At 43.9% G+C, this 20,313-nt stretch overlaps 1 protein-coding gene across 23 annotated transcripts in view; it reads left to right on the top strand.

Annotated features, from left to right (window-relative positions):
* Nucleotides 1–20,313, top strand: part of ADGRL2 (adhesion G protein-coupled receptor L2) — a 401,410-nt gene that overhangs the window by 329,739 nt on the left and 51,358 nt on the right. For all 23 annotated transcript variants that reach the window (XR_011287781.1, XM_069641616.1, XM_069641615.1 and 20 more), the window contains one exon: nt 1,723–1,789. Coding sequence is in view for 22 of the 23 variants with exons in the window: in XM_069641616.1 (XP_069497717.1) it covers nt 1,723–1,789 (67 nt within the window). In the remaining variant the exon portion in view is untranslated. The remainder of the gene's footprint in view (nt 1–1,722; nt 1,790–20,313) is intronic.

Genomic DNA, 20,313 nt, shown 5'->3' with positions numbered 1-20,313 from the left:
GTGAGGGGACTCGATATCTGGTCGTCCTGCTTCTGGAGGGTCCCGGGAGACTCCTGAAGCTTCTGGCTGGATTGCAGATGGTTGCACTAGACTATGGATTTCTCTGCCCCTGGCACTCAGTTCTTGCAGCAGCGAAAAAGTACAGCCAATCAGGTAAGATGGTCCAGTGGAGTTTGTCTCGGGGTTAGTTGGTCCCACTAACCCAAGTGAAGAAGTCGTCCCTTCTGGAGAGTCTCTTGTCAATCAGAAAAAGGAGTTTCAGCCCAGTAGCAGAGCTTTGCCGGGCAATTCAAAGGTCCAGGAGGATGCAGCAAGCTTGGTTCACTGTTGCTTTAGGTGCTTTCTCCCAGTGGTCGACTCTGCCTCTAGTCCAAAACCCTTGCCTTTTAAGCCAGTTTCTCCCATTCATGCCCAGCCTAGGCTGTCACTCAAACAGCAGATTGGTTGGCTAGCTGGCCTTACTTTCAGGACAGCCAATCAGGACTGGTTGCATTCATGCACTCCTATAGACAAAGGACAGGAGTTTTGGGAACCTCCTTCACATACTGCCTTTTCAGGCGCACTGGAGCCAGAGGCTGGCTGAAGCCCGCCAAAGGCAAATCGTTCAAAGGATTCAAACCTGTTTTTGGGACGGAGTAAAACCCAAGGAAGACCTCACAAACAGAAAATGGTGAAGAAAAGACCAGGCCATTTTTACAAAAATGGTCACCCATGGGTGCTATACTGCAGCTGAGGATTCAACCTGCGGTAGAAAAGCACAATAGTAGGAAAACTAAACCGCTGCCACCAGCCATTTAAAGTAGTGAGGGTAACATAAAAAAATGTTGAATGAGAATGTAGGATAAGGGGCTACTAGGTAACGCCCCAGCACTCAACATACAATGGTGTGTGATGGACCCACAAAGAGAAAGGTAAGTAAAGTCAGTTTCACTTAACTATTATTGGGAGCAGTTGTTCACACAAAAAAGGTTTTTAAACCTTATGAGAAATAGAAAGGATTTCGCTGTGACACTGCACTGAAAGTGCTGTCGCCGTACAAAAATTAGATGCCTATGGAGTTTTTCAGGTTCCAAAAACAGAGTAAACACCCAATCCAAATCAGGTCAAAACACGAGAGTGAGAAAAAGGATTCACTCTCTCTAGAGATCAAATTAAAAAGTCCTTAAGTCCAGCAAAAGACCTCAGGGTCTCTAAGGTTGAAGGGAATTAGCACAGAAATGAGGATCCTCCCTAACATAATATCATTCGAAATGAAGATGCCAAAATGTTATAAAGGGATGGTTTACAATGTCAAATATTTTCTTTTTCCACTACCTGCTTTTGCTAAGAAAACACAGCTCTCCTACCTGCCATAAAGATATCCTTTGTCACGCGGTTTTGTTTACCAGCAGCAAATGTTCACCTAGCAACACAACTCTGGCTCACATAGAAATTAACAGACTTCGGTGAGACTGAGAGAAAGGGTGCATAGTGTAGTAGGCAACGTAATATGACTGGTTCAGCTAACTTACATTTTTTTCTTAAAGTTATTTCTTGTGATCTTTTACGTTATGCAGGCATGCAAACAATTTGTTAAAGGGGCACCTGATCTTTTAAAAGAATTAATAATAAAGTGCGGACATTTTTAGATTTCATGTAAGGCAAGATTTTGAAGTTAGTGCTTTATATATCAACAGTTCATCCTGAGTTATTCTGATTACACTTTTGTCTTTTGCACCACAGTTGTTGGCTTCGAATCGATAACTATTTTATTTGGAGTTTCATTGGACCAGTTGCTTTCATTATTCTGGTAAGCATATTTTTATGTATCTAAATGTGCCATATGATACAAGGTATGCAACATGCAGGTGAAAATGTAAAACAGCATCACATTTTTGTGAAAAGTTTGTAGAGCTGTAATCTGCACATTCCGATGCATCCCATTTCAAGTAAAAATGATTGCAGCCAGTTTTTGTTCTCCGTAAATAAAACTGTTGAAGGGTACTTATTTGGGGGACCTATGTCATTTTTTCGGCCCAGAGGATAATGTAGACTGGTAAAGTAGTACAAAGGTTTGCTTTGGCAGTTTGGTTCCTAGTCCTTAATTTAAAACAAGTAAGCTTGCATTGGTACCTAGACATTAGTGTTCATTTTCTAAGTAGAACTCTATTTTTAAAGCTATGAAAGTAGTGGAAATATACTTATTGCAAGATTTTCGAGTGGATTGTGTCCTCCAACGTATTCCTCATCTTAGATGTATTCCATCCAGCTTTGCTGCTCTTTGGAATTTTTTTCAGCAGAGGGCGCCGTGCGTCGATGGTCCCTTGTAGGCCTCCGTCGAGGGTGACGTCATTGGGTGTATAAGTAGCACGCGCGGCGCCCGTTGGCCTTAGTTCTGTTTTTCCGCAGTATACGTTGCTTCGGACATTCGGCGCGCCTCGAGTTCTGCGAGAATATATAATAACGAAATATGTCCTCGTCATCGACGCAGACCACGACCTCGAAATCGGGATTCAAAAAGTGCAAATCGTGCAGGTCAAAAATGTCGATCACGGACCCGCATCGAGACTGTTTGTGGTGCCTCAGAGAAGGCCACGACATGGAGGCCTGTACGAAGTGTCAGGCGATGACGGAGAAGGCCTTGCGAGAGAGGAGAGGAAAGCTACAGGTAGGTCGAAAAACCGATCGAACAACCTCTAGCTTCGAGTCGAGATCCCGTGAGGAGAATTCTCCTCGACGCGAAAGGGATCGATCGACGTCCCGTAGCGATTCTCCTTGCTCGTCGTCTTCGTCAAAAAGATCGAAGAAACGACGCCACACGTCTCCCCCCACCTCGTCATACGAGTCTCCAAAAAAGATTAAATGCCCCACGAAACATTCATCTACCGAAGAGTGGGAAGCATTCAGGGTCAAAATGATGGAGGTGTTTGAAAAAGCAAAGCCTCGGTCCGCGCCTTCTTCAGAAGCCAGCCGGGAGCGTCATCGCTCCGACACTCTCGCCCTCGAGCCCGGGTGATCGAAAAAGGAAGGATAGGGAATCTTCCAGGACGCCGAGTGAATAACGCTAGAGTCGACCACTCGAGGTCATCGACGCCGTCCGAGACCCATCATACCTCAAAGGGAAAATCTTCGAAGGTCGCCTCAACGCCCTCGAACCAGACCCTGTCGACGACCACGGTGTCGTCGACGCCGAAACCCTGTATGGTCCTCAGAGCCAGGTACTAGACCTCTTCCTCCTCCTCTCCCAGAGAAGGTTTTCAAGCCTCTCCCCAGAAACAAATCCCTGACCTCAATTTTTGAGGAACAGGAGAGATCTGATGAGGAGAATGTACCTTTTGTGCTGGAATATGGCACCCCAAATGTCCCAGAATGCTTGATTTCAGAAAAAAGCAGAATGAGGGACTTGGTGGAATCATTACACAATGCAAGTGGCATTGACACATCTCCTGAAAACGACTTTGGCAGACCAGAACCAGGAGAGCATGCCAGTCCATCATACCGTCAATTAATGACAAAGGTAGTAGATTACTTAGGATGGGCTAAACCATCAGCCCAATTCATCCAGGATGATTTAACAGATATATTGGACCATGGTCCCACCGAAGACCCAGTACTACCCTTTCATGTAGCTCTGCAAAATAGGGTGGCCAAGATTTGGGAAACTCTGTATTCTATTCCTCCGGTAAATAAATCCCTCGCCTCAAAATACCGCCCGGCCAATAGTGACCCCGGCTATCTGTCCAAACACCCAACTCCCGAGAGTCTGGTCATACAGGCAGCCACAGCTTCTAACAAACTTGCATACCTGTCTATCCCTCCAGACAGGGACGATAAGCATGTGGATGGTTGGGCACGGAAGGTATTTTAAGCCGGGAGAATGGCATTAAAATCTGCCAACTCCACATGTGCCTTGGCAAAATTTTCGTACTCTTTGGGTGTGCATTGCAATGGCGGCGGAGCACATACTAGAAGAGGAAGAAAGGGAAGGGTTGCTAGCCATCGTTGGAGATGGAAAGGAAGCCATGCAGGAATCCCTTAAATCTGGATTGGACACTGCAGATAGTGTAAGCAGGTCGATGGGCACTAGCACGGTAATGCGCAGATTTGTGTGGTTACGGAAGTCGGGTTTCGCACCGGCCGTACAGAACCGCCTTCTGAACATGCCTTTTGACGGGTCTCACCTTTTTGGCAACAAGGCTAATGAGAGCCTTGAGAGCTCTCAGACCTCAAAAGCAGCTGCCAAATCTTTAGGAGCTGCTATTAGACAACCTCAGCCTTTTCGTGCGCAAGGACAGTCATGGAGGGGACGATCCTATCGTTATACACCTCATATGGAAAGGCGAGAGGAATGACCAGTCAAAGGGACCAGAAAAAGGCCACTCGTGGTGGACGAGGAGAACGTGCTAAACCAGCACCAGCTGCAGCCTCTCTGCCATCAGCGGCTGCAACATCCACCACAAAACCACTTTGAGGACTTGCATCACAAAATACCTGTAGGGGGCAGGCTGTCACAGCATCTGCAAGAATGGCGAGCCATTACTTCAGATGTTTGGGCTCTAGAAATAATAGATCAAGGTTACTGACTTCCTTTTCTAACGCAACCTCAAAGCAATCCACCAGGGAGACACCGTTGAAGTCTTCAAACCCGCTCCTACAGCAGGAAATTTTAACCCTGCTGGAGAAAGGGGCTATAGAACCAGTACCTGCAGCGGAGAGGAACAAGGAATGGTACTCCCCGTATTTTTTTATCCCCAAAAAGGACGGAGGACTGAGACCCATCTTGGACTTAAGAAACTTGAACAAGTTCCTCAGAAAGGACAAGTTCAAGATGGTTACCCTTTCTCAAATCCTTCAGGCCCTTCAACTTCAGGACTGGTTGGTGTCATTGGACCTTCAGGATGCTTATTTTCATGTGCAGATTCATCTCAAACACAGAAAATACCTGAGGTTCGTAGTTGGCGACTCACATTATCAGTTTCGAGCCATGCCTTTCGGGTTGACCTCCGCCCCGAGGGTCTTCACCAAGTTAATGGTAGTGGTGGCAGCGCACCTCAGGAGAGGGGGGATTCATGTCTACCCCTACCTGGACGATATGTTGATCAGAGCGCATTCTGCCGAGCAAGCACTGGATCATCTGAAAGTCACCTGCCACTTCCTCCACAAACTGGGCTTCTCCCTCAATTTCAAGAAGTCACAGATGACACCTTCACAACAGCTTCAGTACATAGGAGCTGTATTAGACACGTCCTTGGGAAAGAGCTCGCCTCCCAAGTCGGGGGCTCAAGACATTCTTCAGATGGTTTCCAAATTCCAAAATGCCCAAAATCTCCAGGCTTACGACTTTTTAAGGTTGCTCGGCCTCATGGCATCCTGCATCTTTCTGGTGCCAGAGGCACGCTTGAGGATGAGATCCCTTCAATGGGCCCTAAAGACTCAGTGGTCCCAGTTCTTGGGTCAAATGACAGATCTTCTTCAGATTCCGAACAAGGTCAGACGAGACCTTCTATGGTGGACCTGTACAGAGAACATCCTAAAAGGAGAACCCTTTTGGCAACCTTGGCTGGAGGTCACAGTAGCGACGGACGCCTCACTCCTGGGGTGGGGGAGCTCATGCCAACGATTTGACAATCAACGGTCGTTGGTCTCAATCGGAGTCCAAACTACATATCAACCTTTTAGAGCTGAGGGCAATCAGACTAGCGCTGAAGGCCTTCCTGCCATCTGTCAGAGGAAAGAATGTCCTGATAATAACGGACAACACAGTGGCCATGCACTATCTAAACAAAAGAGGTGGTGTGGGGTCCACTACCCCTGTGCAGAGAGGCAATGCAGCTCTGGTATTGGGCGATTCAGGAAAGAATCTCTTTAACAGCAATTCATCTAGCCGGGGAAGAGAATGACGGCAGATGCTCTGAGCAGGCAGAGCACGGTATCCCTGACCACAAAAGTGATGGGTGGAAGGTTTTGAATGAATCTAAACCACTGGCAATTGCTCTGGGCAACCTTCCACACCACCGTTTTTTAGCCCATCTGCGCCATTGCAAAAGGGGACCAGCCATGCCAGAGGAGAATTGCCTAGCATTTCAGTGCTGGACTGCCCCAGGGCAGGACAAAGACTGATATGTTTGGGATATTTCTTCTCTGTGAAAGATAGTGAGCTAAAGACTCTGGGTAAGTCTCTCGTAACCAGGACTAATGTCTGGCAGAGAGACTCCCAGGACCCCCCTTGTCAATTTGCATATTCAAGTAACTTTGGGTCTCACCCTAAGTTACTAGGGGAATCCAGGCGTGGACCCCTTGCTCACTTTTCTTAGAGAGGCACTGCTCCTCCCTACTGATGAGGTCCAACCAGACCGAAACACGTGTCTGGGGATGCTGTTGGTACTCTTGTTCAGAGGAGAATTGCCTAGCATTTCAGTGCTGGACTGCCCCAGGGCAGGACAAAGACTGATATGTTTGGGATATTTCTTCTCTGTGAAAGATAGTGAGCTAAAGACTCTGGGTAAGTCTGGCGTAACCAGGACTAATGTCTGGCAGAGAGACTCCCAGGACCCCCCTTGTCAATTTGCAGAGCACGGTATCCCACCAATGGGAACTGGCTCAGGAAGTCATTCAAGAGATCTTCGCCCTTTGGGGAACCCCTCAAGTAGACCTGTTTGCAACTGGAATCAACCGAAAATGCGAAAGGTATTGCTCAAGGGAATTTCCCCCGAGAGGAGCCCTGGGGGACGCGTTCGTGGTGGAGTGGAATTTCCCACTTTTGTACGTATTCCCTCCGATTCCCGTCATTCCTCAGGTCATCAGGAGGCTGAGAAAGTTTCAGAGCTGCATGATCCTAATTGCCCCGGATTGGGCCAGGAGAACGTGGTACCGGGACCTTCTAGACATGTCCATCTGTCCTCCAGTACGTCTTCCTCAGAGAGAGAACCTTCTCTCTCAAATGGAGGGTCAGGTTCTCCATCCAGAGGTCAAAATGCTCAACCTTCATGCTTGGTATCTGAAAGGCTGAGATACAGGGATTGGAACCTTCCAGATGACGTTATGGAGGTGTTGCTTTCGGCAAGAAGGCCAGCAACAAAGTCTCTATACCGTTGCCGTTGGAAAAAGTTTTGCAACTGGTGCAAAGAAAAGAATGTCGATCCTTTCCTATGTTCTATTCAGGAAGTATTATCTTTCCTTCTGACCCTAGCACATAGAGGTCTGAATATCGGAACAATAAAAGGTTACCTTGCGGCGCTTTCCATTTTCAAGCGCTCATCGGGAGAATGCTCCTACTTCAAAATTCATTTGAGAATACAATTCTTAAAAGGACTCACTAATGTGTTTCCTCCTCAAGTACCGATCTGGGATCTAAAATTAGTCCTACAATTCTTAATGTGTGCTCCTTTTGAGCCTATGCACACGTGGCCATTAAGATTACTAACGTGGAAAACAGCCTTCTTGGTTGCACTAACATCATCAAGAAGAGTGAGCGAATTGCAGGCACTGTCTTCTGGGCCACCCTATACTGTGTTCCATAAGGACAGAGTTGTGTTGAGGGTAAAACCATCATTTTTACCGAAAGTAATATCTGATTTTCATTTAAGTCAGAAAATTGTCTTACCCGCATTCTATCCTCCACGCCATCCTTCGAAGGAGGAGGAAAGATTACACAGGTTGGATCCGAAAAGAACTTTAAGCTATTACATCTCTAGACTTTCCAGACTTAGAGTGGACAACCAGCTGTTTATAGGTTATACAGGAATGAAACTGGGTCAATCAGTGACAAACGGACAATTTCACGCTGGATTGTGCTTTGCATTTCAGAATGCTACAGACTAGCTCAAAAAAGACCCTCCGGAAGGGTTTAAGGGCTCATTCCACCAGAGGCATCGCCTCCTCCACGGCCCTTCAAAGAGGTGTTCCAATAAGATCCATTTGCGAAGCAGCAACTTGGTCTTCGCTACACACCTTCTCAAAATTCTATAACCTGGATGCTTCCCAGTATAGGGAGCTAACTTTTGGAAAGGCAGCACTATACTCGGCCATCTAAGAGTATCGAAAAATCTACCCCCTCCAGAGGAATTGTCCATACTGCTTTGGGAGTCTATCTAAGATGAGGAATACATTGCAGGACACAATCCACTCTAAGAACAAGTTACTTACCAACTGGTACGTTCTTTCGATTGGATGTTCCTCCAACGTATTCCTCATCGCCATCCCAGCATACCCCTCTGTACATTTTTCTGGGTTATTGCCATCTCAAATCTCGCAAGGCTCATACCTGTCTGCCGGCACAATCTACACAGTACATGATCAAAGATAAAAAGGGGAAAAACAGAACTGAGGACAACGGGCGCCGCGCGTGCTACTTATACACCCGATGACGTCACCCGCGACGGAGACCTTTGAGGGACCATCGACTCGACGACATAGACGCACGGCTCCCTCTGCCGAAAAAATTTCCGAAGAGCAGCAAAGCTGGATGGAATACATCTAAGATGAGGAATATGTTGGAGGAACATCCAATCGAAAGAACGTTACCAGTTGGTAAGTAACTTGTTCTTTTCAACCAATGCTTACAATAACATCACCAACAAATACACTAACTTCGAAAAGTAATTGATTCGCAGAAGTCATTGCTTAAAGTATGAAATGCTGATAATGTTGCTCTGCTCAAGTTTATCATTTGTTTGTGACTTGTATTTTTGTATGAGTAGTTGTATTGTGGTAACTTGTGTGTTTTACTTCAATGAAACTGTTTTTCTGAAGTCCAACTAAGGGCTTATTAAAATCATACAACTGACAGTACAAAACTCCACTCTTACCACCGGAGAATTTGGTAGCATAGACAGAGCAGCCAGGCTCTTAGGAGGGAGAGAGGGTTGTAGGAAAGTATAAAGAACATGGAGCGTACAAATGGTTCAACAGAAACACTTAAACCCAGAAGTATTATAAAAAATAAAGGGTTATTAAAGATACCAAGGACAACTTGGTGGGCAAGTACGTTGTCAGAATCATAAATACAATATAAAAACAAAACAACGCTGAAGGTACACTGACCAAAGCATAGACCTTTTTTCAGAATCATTAACTGTATTTCTAGGCAAGTCAAACCTAATCACACACATTTAGAATCTAACACAACTATTCAGGGAGAGTAAAACCACGAGTTACTTTTAGATTACTTCACAGTAAATCAAGGGTAGTGGACCCAGTCAGTCATGTAGTGACACTTGGTTATGAAATAACTTGGTAAACTAACCCAGTATCCAGGATACCTTTCTGAATAGTGGTACACATATTCATGAAGCAGTATAAACCTATAACTACATTCAGGATAACCCTCAGTTATACTAGGTGAGTAAGACCTAATGTTGCAATATACTACTACAGTTTTTCGGATCAGTGGAACACAGATTGAGGTAAGCAATAACTCTCAATTACTTTAGGATGGCACAAGGTTAGTAAAAGCCACAGTAAAAGCCACAATATTCTTAAGAATTGCACACAGCTATTCAAGGTAAGTAAAGCCCAAGGCAGATTTATTCTAGACCGGCTATACAGCAGGTCTGAGGAAGCAAGACCCAGTTGGTAAACTTATACACTTATTTTCAGAAAGAAATAGTTGGGTGAAACCAACAGCAACCAATTCAAAGGTGAGTAGAATAACCTTATATATACTTTTCAAAATGACAAAACACATTCAAATGATAGTAAGAACTTTTGTAAACTGGTCATATTTCAGAGGGATAGTTAACAAAACAACTCTTTCACAAGTAACTTTTACACACTTGTTAAACTTTTTAAGACAGAATTATCTTCTTATACTGTCCTTCCCTAGTCTATCGCATGAGTTCTTTCAGAGGCAGAAGAGGGACCCTAGTGGCCTGGGTGCCAGCTGTAGGCAGAGTGAGATAGGGTTCAGTTGCACGAAAAGTCAGATTTCTTGAGGAAGTCTCTTCAAAGCAAGTACTTCACTTTAGAGTTAGTTAGGGTGCAGGTACTTCAGAGAAGACATCCTAGAAGGATACCAGCATTGGGCCTGGGTGAACCGGATGAGAGGACTCCTAATTATATGGATCACAAAAGGCTTAAATAATACCCCAGCCAACACAGTACCTCAGCACAGAAGTAGTGTGTCGTGAAGGCTGAAGTCAGGCCACTGGAATGGATTTTGCAGCAGGGGTCATCGGGGGAAGACTCCAGTCAAGAGTTTTTTCATGGCTGGATGTGGCTCTGTGGTTTCGGCAATCTTTTCAATATCACTGGTCGATTTGCGTCGTTAATCTGGTCCACTACTCTGGTGAGGGGACATCAAGGACTAAAATCAAGTCTCTGGAGATCCAGCAGGAAGCCCCAAATTCCGAATCTTACTGAATCTTTGGGAAGACTTCACCACACAATGGCTCGAGGTCCCAGGGTATTGCAGCCCAGCAAGGTTGCAGCACTCCATGGGATGGCTCAAACTGCAGGTCTTCTTGAGACTATTGGATCTCACCAGCTTCTGTTTAGTAGCCGTCGCGTTTGTGACCCCCATGTTGATTGGAAGGAAGGGGGACCGTAGGCTCTGGTACTGCAGCAGGCTCTCTGGTCACTGGAAATCACTAGAGCCGTCTTTTCTTAATCTTCCTCTTCTGTTTTAGCTCCAGTGGTCAACTTGTCAGCAGTTTTCAGGTTCAGAATTTTTATTCTAAACTAAAGCACAACTTCTGCATTCTCTCTGCATTTTACAGCAAGGGGCAGTCTGGCTGTACGATATGGACCGCCAGCACCCCGTCTTCCCCCCCCCCCCCCCCCCAACCGACCGCCATTTCCCACTAGGAGTTGGTTCCTTTTAGGCAAGATGAAAAACAGGGCTGCAGAGATTTGGACTCCTCCCTCACTACCTTCCTATTCATACTCTGGAGCGGGGTATCCAAAGGATTCCCACCAAAGATAAAACGTCCAATGAGTTAGTTCCCATCTAGAATGTCAGGTGAAGACCTCAAACAGCAAGCACATAAGAAATGGTAAAAAAGGGAGCCCACCACTTTAGCAAAATGGTTGCCCTTCTTTGCATTACCAACGCTGAATTAACATCCTGCGAGCAATAAAGACTAAAATTCATAAAGGTAATACCACTGCCACCAGCCATTCATGTAAACTCACAATTGTAACAAAATGTTACCAGGTAAGTAAGAAACAGCATACATTGTATCTCCCCAGCACTCCACATAAGGTGGGGGTGCTGGCTCCTTATACAAAATGTAAAGGGGATGAAATACCCACTTTACTACTTGGGAACAGTAGGTCTCCCAAGTAAATGAAAGAGAAATCAACAGGGGAGACCATAGGGGCAACCCAGCCTAAGTCCAAATGTTGTAGGTAACTATATCTCTGTAGGCAAGATTTGGAGCAGTGCCCTTTGGGTGCACTACAACACCCTGGACCTCCTGGCAATAGGAACCCAACCTTTGGTATAAGTATGTACTACACTGGTAGTGTGGCTGAGCAGCCAGGCTCATCTGAAGCGGGTCAATGTGAGCAGTAGGGGATTTACAGAGATTCACAATGACAAGTATCCAAATAAACACTTACACTCAAGGTTTCTTGATTAAACAATTATTAATTTAACAATCGGTTTGAATAAGCATTCTTCAGAAGGTGCAATATAATAGTAACACACAAATACACTCCAAATTACACACTCTTAATTTCTCTAAATCAGCAAGTACCCATTTGGGATGGAACACAGATACTTCCTACACACTCGTGACTTCAGGACACTGTGGACCTTAAGATGTCACTGGTACATTTAGAGCAAAACTGAAGTTGATTTCAAAGAAAAGGAGGTTTCAGAATAAGACAAGAGATCACACAAATAGTCTGAAGCAGGTAAGTACTTTTGAACCCCCCAATGCAAAGTAAGTTAACCCTTTCTTGGAAGGAAGGTAAAAACGCACAATCAGAGGAGAGAAGAGTCATTCAGGGAGTCAGGCCAGCCAATGTCAATTGGGCAAAAGTCTAGGTGAGCACACACATTTCTTGCAGATAAGTAAAAGTCTTGCACAATGTTTTAGAAGTATTTGTAGAAAAAGTAGAATCAATGTAGGGTCACAAGGTAGGAGGCTTGTGAGAGGTAGAAGATGCAATCAAATCTACAGAAGCAACCAAGACAAGTCTCAACTGAGATCAAGTAAGGCTACAAGACAAGAAGTGAGTTCTCTCAGACGATAGTACCTTTGGTTAGAAGAAATGGTTCCAGCTGGCCTCTGTTCCTGTGTGGCTCTGTAGATCCTGTTATTCCTGGGCCTCAATCATGGGGACAAGAGGGAGGACTTCTGGGGACACAACGGGACAGTCAGCAGCAGAAAAGGACCACCTTCTATTCAGCAGCACTTTGTGGTTTCAGCACCTCACACCTCAGCAAATAGCACCACTGCTGTCTCACAGATACCACTCTGGACTTTTCTCGCATCTGGGGTCCAGCACTCTGTTGTGGCTCAACCTTGGTCAGTCCTGCTTGCTGGGAGTCCGGAGGATCTTTCAGCAGCTCGGGTCCATCTTAAAAGTGATGCACTCTGTTTGGTGTTCCTCTCCCTGGCACTTTGGTTCCAGCAGCAGCAGTGGAAGTATTGCCAGCTCTGATAGGATGTCCAAACGAGTTCAATTTGGAGTTGATTGGTCCCACCAACTCAAGGGAAGATGTCGTCCTTGCAGGGCTTCTCTAGTCAAGGTGAATTTCAAGCTTCAGCACAGCCGCAGGGCTTCACCGGTCAAACAAATGGTCCAGGAGTTGCAGCAGGCGTCTCTGCCAAGTTCTTCTATGGATTCCTTCGTCCAGTGGTTGATTCTGCCTTCCAAGCCAAAAAGCCTCGCCTTTTATGCAAGTTTCTCCCATTCATTCCAACCTAGCTGTCAATCACACAGCAGGGTGGTTGTCTTTGCCGGACAATCACCTTTTGGGTGCATTCCTGTAACCAAGGGGATTAAGCACAGCGAGTTTGGGGCACCTTCCTCACTTCCTGCCGCCACCAGACATACTGAAGCCAGAGGCAGGCTTAACTCGTGAATCCCACCAAAGACAAAATAAAAGGGACCAAACCTGGTTTGGCGTGCAGAGTAAATCTCAAGAAGGACCTTTCCAACAAGAAATGGCAAAAAAAGACGACCAGGGCCATTTTGACAAAATGGGCACCCATGGGTGCTTTACTGCAGCTGCGAACGCAACCCGCAGTAAACTCACAATGGTAGTTAAAAGTAAACCACTGCCACCAGCCATTCATTGTAGAAAGGGTAACATAAAAATGTTACATGAGCAACTAGACAAGGGGGATACTAAGTAGCCCCTCCCAGCACCCTATTGTAATCTATTGTGTGCTGGGTCTAGAAAGTTACAATTGTAAGTAAAGTCAATTTCACTTTACTGGTCTTGGAAGCAGTAGTTTATCTAAGAGAATGTATTTAAACCTTTGGGAAATCTAAGACTGCCCTGTGCCACTGCACTGAAGGTGCTGTGTGTCACAGTGCTAAGATGATGCCTATGGAGTTTCAGACTCCCAAAACCAAAAGGAAACGGTGTTAAAATTACAGGAAATACATGAGTGTGGAAAAAGGTCTCGCGCTCTCCAGGTTAAAAATACAAAAGTCCTATGTCCAGCAAAAGTGCTGGGGGTCTCTAAGGTAGAGAGGAATTAGCACATTTCTGATAATTCTCCCTAACAAACACCAACCATACACTTTGTAGAGACATAAAAAAAGGTCACCTACAAAAGGAGTAAAACATTTGGTAAGAGGGGGGGAAAAGATTACCCTTCACCTAGGGACAAGGTAGAATACCATGTCCAAGCAAAAATTCTGGGTTTGACCCAGGTCAAGAAGATTTATCATTATTATGAAAATCTTACCTAACAAACCATACCATTTTAAAAAAAAAAAAAAAAAAAAAAAAAAAAAAAAAAAAAAAATTGAGCAAAGGATACAATTGGTAATGCCACAGCTAGTGCAGTAGCTGCTCTATTCACTTATATATTTAGTGTATCCAAGAGGCTCACAACAAACGCGCCATTAAACACATAGAATAGAAAATGTCATAAACTTAGTTTACAAACCATCGTAATAAATTGCTCAATCTGGCAGTTGGTAGCTTTGTATTTGGTGGAAGGTGCCGTTTTAAAAGCACTCATTTTGTTTTCTGTGTCTGGGCTTCACCTGCTGTGATGTTTATTTGTTTGTTTTATTCACTTATAATGCACAACAAACCCAAAGGTAGTCGGGTGCAGCAGTACAGAATATGCAAGGCTTGAGGTTACATGGTTACAGATTACAAATAAAGCAAAATAAATACAAGCAGTCGACAGTTACAGAATACACACAATGCAAAATATATACAGGTCATAGAGGTCAGTTACAGATTACAATCGGAGCAGACTATATACAGACACTAGTAGGGGGTTCAATCTCCTTCACTAGCCCGAAAGGGGCATGTACTAATGGGCCACATGTTGGTAAGTGTAAATATGTATGTATGTGTATATATATATATATATATGTATATATGTATATATATTTTGGACGCGGTAGCGTCCATGTAGTTATGGTTAAGTTGGTGTTTCCATAGGAAGAGCATTTTTTGGGTGGCTTATGACTTCGCTCCCTCTGGACAAATCCTCACCAAACTTTGCAAAAAAAAGTATATGGCCCACTCTGAATTTTTTTGCAAAGTTTGGAGCGGTTTGGTCCAAGGGGGGCGGGGGGGGCAAAGTTATAGGGGGGTCCCAAAACTTTAGTTTTTTCCCATAGACATAATGGGAAAAAACTTTGTGCACGCCTACAGCCCAAACCGCTGGACAGATTTACACCAAATTTGCGGCAGGAGTGGGGGCTGAAAGCGTGCTTTTGCAAATTTGGTGTAAATCCGTCCAGTAGTTTTTTTTTTAAAATGACCAAAATGTAAGGCAAAAAAATTAGTGATATCTCCATTCGCTTTGCGGACAGACTTCCCTGTTCGCTCCGCGGACAGTGCCCTGATTGGCTGAGCGGCTTGCGCGATGTCCACGGACACCCGACGTGTTCGCTGATTGGACGGCGTGGTGCGTGAAGCGCGTCAGATTTTCTGTGGCGCCCGCCATCTTTCATTCGCGGACGACCGCGGACAGTGCAGTGAAACTTGGTTTAAAAATTGTATTTAGTGGAGTGTGTTGGTGTGTAAGAGTGTTTGGGGAGGGTGGGGGTGTATGAGATAGGTTCAATGTTCTGTTTTTTTTTATATGCTAGACACTTTTGTTGTGTTCGATTTGTCTGCGGACAACACGGCTGTTCTGAAATGTTCGTAAATAAGGAGAATGGATGCGGTGTCAAGTTGAAAGTGTTCTAAGAAGACTTGTGGGGTCCTGGAATGTTCGCAGGGGGTGTCCTGAAGACGTCTGTATTGTTCGTTGTCAATCTGAAAGTGTTCTAAGAACACTCGCAGTGTCCTGAAATGTTCGTACATAAAGAAAATGGGGGTGTTCTGAGGACGTTGTCCGTATTGTTCGCTGGCAAGTTGAATGTGTTCTAAGAACACTCGCGGTGTCCTGAAATGTTCGAAAATAAACAAAATGGGGGTGTTCTGAGGACGTTCTCAGTATTGTGTGCCTGCTTAGCTGTATCCAATGAGGGAATGGCACAGAGAATGAAGTGGAAATGGTAGAAGGGCTGTCTAAGAGTTATGCGGTCTGCGGACAGGGCGTGCTACATCCAGGGTTTTCCAGCAAATCCAGCATGGAAAAAAGACTGTAGGGATCAGCCAATCAGATGTTGAGGTTGTGGATTTGTGTTGAAAGAGACTGTGTGTAGTGAAGATGGCAGAAGTGGAGAAAGTCAGGGTGTTGGTGCCCGGAGATATGTTTGTGCATGGTTTACAACAGTATGCTCAACTCAGGCATGTTGCAAAGAATTTTGATGTGAAAGGAGTGGAGGTCGTGTGGAGCACTGTGCCTGATTGCAATGTACAGGGAATTGTACAAGTTTGTGAAGATATGGGCAGGATCAACAGTCCCCATGTGGTAGTTTTGCACTATGGTGCTTTCCGTTTGGGCTATGTCAGTGCCCCTACTTTGTTGGCAGATTTGGAACACTTAATTCAAGCAGTAATGAACATCCTTCCAAATGGCAAAGTAATTTTTTCTGGATTACTACTTAGGGCAATATGGGACAATAGTTCCGTTTTTTGTCCTCAGCAAAACAATGCTAGGTCTGTAATCAACGGAGGCATGTATGCTTAGAGCTGGTATGTTCATCTGTAATAATGAGAAAATTGATTCCAGTAATGCTTTTTATTTTAAGGAAGATGGCATTTCCTTATCTTTTATGGGAAATGCCATGCTGTTTTGGAATGCAAGGGTTGCTTTGGAGAAGGGTATGTGAAGATTTTAGGAGTAAAGTAAGAAAAAAAGAAGAAAAAACATACAAAATAACAGGTGTCTGTCAAGCATCTGCAAAAACAACAAAAAAGTCTCTTTTCAGAGCCAACCTCAAAGGGGAAATGGGGCACACTATTTAAATTTACATTCACCACGCTCAGATTTTCGATAGGTCCGCGGACATGCCGGTAGTCCGCGGACATCGCAATCACTAGCTAGGGGTTCAGTATGTTCTATGTTACATGTATTTAAAGTCAGGGATAATATGGTTAAGTTGTGCTACTAAAGACCTATGAAATTCAGTAAAAAACTTTGTTAAAGGGACGTTATGGTTAAGTTGCGCTACTAAAAACCTATTAAATTCAGTAAAAAATCTTTGGTAAAGGGACGTTATGGTTCAAAGTAAAACCGAAAAACCCCTGAAGATAAGCAACCATAACTCGCGCCACCGTGCACTGCTAACACTAACACCCAGGACATCCAAGATGACATCACAAATGTCATTGATGACATCACATGTGCATTTACTTTTCATAAAAACTCTGTACAAGGGATTCTTATAATGCTGACCAAAAACTGTCCAGGATCCATTGGGATAAATATCATGAGCTAATTAGTGCATTAAGCAATGCATTGATATAAATAGCATTCTATTGTGAAGTTCTATCCAGTATACTCTGCAACTCATGCAGAAATGTAGGCAGTGTGTGCAGTATACATGATGAAGGTGCAATATTCATAATCTAACATGTAATAAGACCCACTTAATACATAATTACACTTAATACAGACAAAACACAGATAACAATACATACAAATATGAGTATATACAGGGACAGAGAAGTAAGCAAAAAAGCAGAAGTAGTAGCAGAAAGAGTTCATAACCTAACTGATTATCTTTATGCAGATAAATGATTGCTCTGTTTCAAAGGTGCTACTTACTGTATGTATGTGTATCAAATGATGTCAGTGAACCCTAAGGAAAGGAGTGGGAGTACAATGTATACAAATATGAGCATATACAGGAAGGTATAGTAATACAAATAAAACTATGAGAAAGTGCTGATAACTCTAATGATTATCTTCATGCACAGAAAGGATTGCTCTCTTTCAAGCCTGTGTCTTCCGCTGTATATATGTTTCATATGATATGACTTGACCCTAAGTCTACAAATATAGTACCTTTTCAATTTTTACTTCCTGACTGTTACTGAAGAAAACTATGTGGCTTAGATATGTCAGTAAAGGAAAAAAAGGGAGAGCCAGCCATGTGATGTCATCAGTGATGTCATCAATGACATTTGTGATGTCATCTTTGATGTCCTGGGTGTTAGTGTAAACAGTGCATGGTGGCGCGAGTTATGGTTGTAGTTGGACCTGAATTTCGGAAAAGGCTGCTCCTCACGTAGAGGGTGTGGCAGTGAGTTCCATAATTGGGCCGCTCGGACTTGGAGGCTGCCTCCCACAGCCTTGTCCAGCCTGAATCTCGGAATAAGGCTGTTGGCATTGAAGGTTCTTGCTGGTCGGGTGGAGCTTATCTTTAGAAATTTGTTTGTGAGATAGCTAGGTGCAGCATTGTTCAACGCTTTGAACAAGGGCTGCAACTTTTAGATATATTTTATTTTGGGTAGACCGCCAGTTGTTTTGGCGCCTAATCCTGGATATGTGCGCTCTTTTGGACATGCCAAGAGCTGCTCTCAAGGCATTATTTTGTTGGATTTTAATTCTGTGGATGATGGATTTGTTAGCGCCAATGTATAGGACATTGCAATAGTCAAGCCTAGACAGAATCAAAGCTCTAGCTAAAATAATGCAATGGGCCATGGATTTCACTTGTTTGTCGAAGGAGAGGGTGGAGTCCAGGTAGAAGCAAAGTGTCTTCACCTCCTTAGACACCTTGATGATATTACAATCAATCTCAAATGAGGTATAGTCATGGCCTAATTTTTTGAGATTAGAGTGAGTCCCCAGGATGATAAACTCTGATTTATCATTCAGGCATAGACCGTGGGTTGCCATCCATGCATGAATGATGCACCCTATTTACCAAGGCCAAATCCTTGTTGTAATCCCGGAAAGTGGGAGGAGGATCTGCCCAGATCATCAAAAAGGGGCTTAGTAAATATGTTGTATAGGGTAGGGGAGACACATGAACCCTGAGGAACGAGCACAGGATGGGGATAGGGTCAGCTGCAGCCAAAGGGGAGAACACCCTCATAGTCCTGTCAGTGATAAGTTTATATTTTTAGTTAACTAAATGCCTGTCTTTTAATGCTTCATGGTATCACACCCCTTTCTTGCCAGAGACATGGAATGAAACTAAAGGAGAAAAGGAAAGCCAATTGTTCTTGTGCCCGCCCTAGATGTAGATATTTAGGCATGTATGTTTCAAACAATTTAACATCTGCGACGGTCATTACTTTGCCTTCTAGTTGACATAAAAGAATTTGGTAAGATTGGAAACATATAACCATTGTGCCATATAAGATTTTGAAGTGTGATTTTATTTTTATTTTTTTATTTTTTCTATCATTTTTTTAAGTTGGAAGTAAAATGATTTTTTTGGGAGTAAGACTGTAAGTCCAATTGCCAGTGGGAGTATTTTATAAGAGTAACAATGTTTCAACTGGAAAACTGAAAGGTTTTCACAATTATTCCTTTGCATCTAGTGATTCATACACATTAAAAGATGCATTTTTACTTCTGTAGTTTTACTTCAGGCAGTAAAAGTCGTTTCCTCCTGTGGTACAACGTGCACTAATCTTCCAAACACATGCATGGAGCTGTGTGGGTGAAAGCAGGGGCACACGGCCTACGTGTCTGTTTTTCACTTTTTGTTGGGAGTATTTGTATTCCCTATTTAAATTATTTGGCAATATTTGCCTGTTTGTAGGGAGTAAAGTTTGCCGATACATCCCTTATCTCTAGAGCTGCACATAAACTTTTTTTAACATTTCTGAGAAATGTTTTTTAAATCGTTTTAAAAAAGCTCCTATCGTTACTTTAGTCGGAACAAAATTGACTACATTGTTTGGCATTGCAGGGTTCAACCGAAAATCTTTTGCACTCCAGCATTGGCTCTCGAGCCTTCCATGCATATGGGCATCAGGGTTATAATATCCATGAAAAGTGAACATGTAAGTAATGAGCAGTGGGAAGCCATTAGCATGCCTGAAGTGCTTTAATGAAAGCTTAGATCATGACACGTCAGGCGCTGTTCTTATCATTTGGACAGCTCCATCTGCATCTTTAATTATTAATTCAGTTCACTAAGAGTTCACTTTGTGCTCTTATTTAGAAGCCTTCTTCAGAGAACACCTCTCTAGCTGCCAGTCCCGGGGAGAAATGAGTTTCTTCTTGGCTAAAAGCAGATCTGCAGTAGCAAGTGCCGTTTTAGAGCTGCATATTTTCCAGGTAGCAAAAGCTCCAGGGAGGGCGAAAAGGGTCATAACATGTGCAGTTCAGCTAGGTTACTTTAGAGTGGTGTTTCTGTTCTTCTGTCTTATCATATCGATGTCAGCACTGCAGGCTGTGTGGAATGGATTTTAAGCCCCTACACTGAAGCAAACATGATTCAATTGAGCAGGCTGATGGCTGTAACAAACGGTGCATGCCTAAGATCTCTGGACGGGAGCAGAGAGTTTGACGCTTGCATATTTCCAGGTTGCACAGTGACCTTATTGGGCAAAGTTGATAAGACCTTTTTCGTGTCTGTGGCCCTTGGAGGGTATTTCAGAGCAGGGCCAGGAGGTGGCTTTGAAGCCACTGATCTAAACGAGCTGTGATTTGTGAGATGGCAGTTATTAAGCCAGTGGTCGAAGCAAAGCCTAGTTAAACCATATGTACAGTTAATCAGGTTTTTGTAACAGATGTCATTTAAACACATTATTGTTTAGAAACTGCAAATTATTCTGCTGGGGATTTTCCCTGCAGCGCATTAGTACGGTGAGGAGGGCTGCTCTTGTCCTCC

Source organism: Ambystoma mexicanum, chromosome 1q (genome assembly GCF_040938575.1).
Source record: "Ambystoma mexicanum isolate Mex_15411 chromosome 1q, UKY_AmexF1_1, whole genome shotgun sequence".
Classification (NCBI taxonomy): domain Eukaryota; kingdom Metazoa; phylum Chordata; class Amphibia; order Caudata; family Ambystomatidae; genus Ambystoma; species Ambystoma mexicanum.
This window is presented reverse-complemented; position numbering and strand designations above follow the sequence as displayed.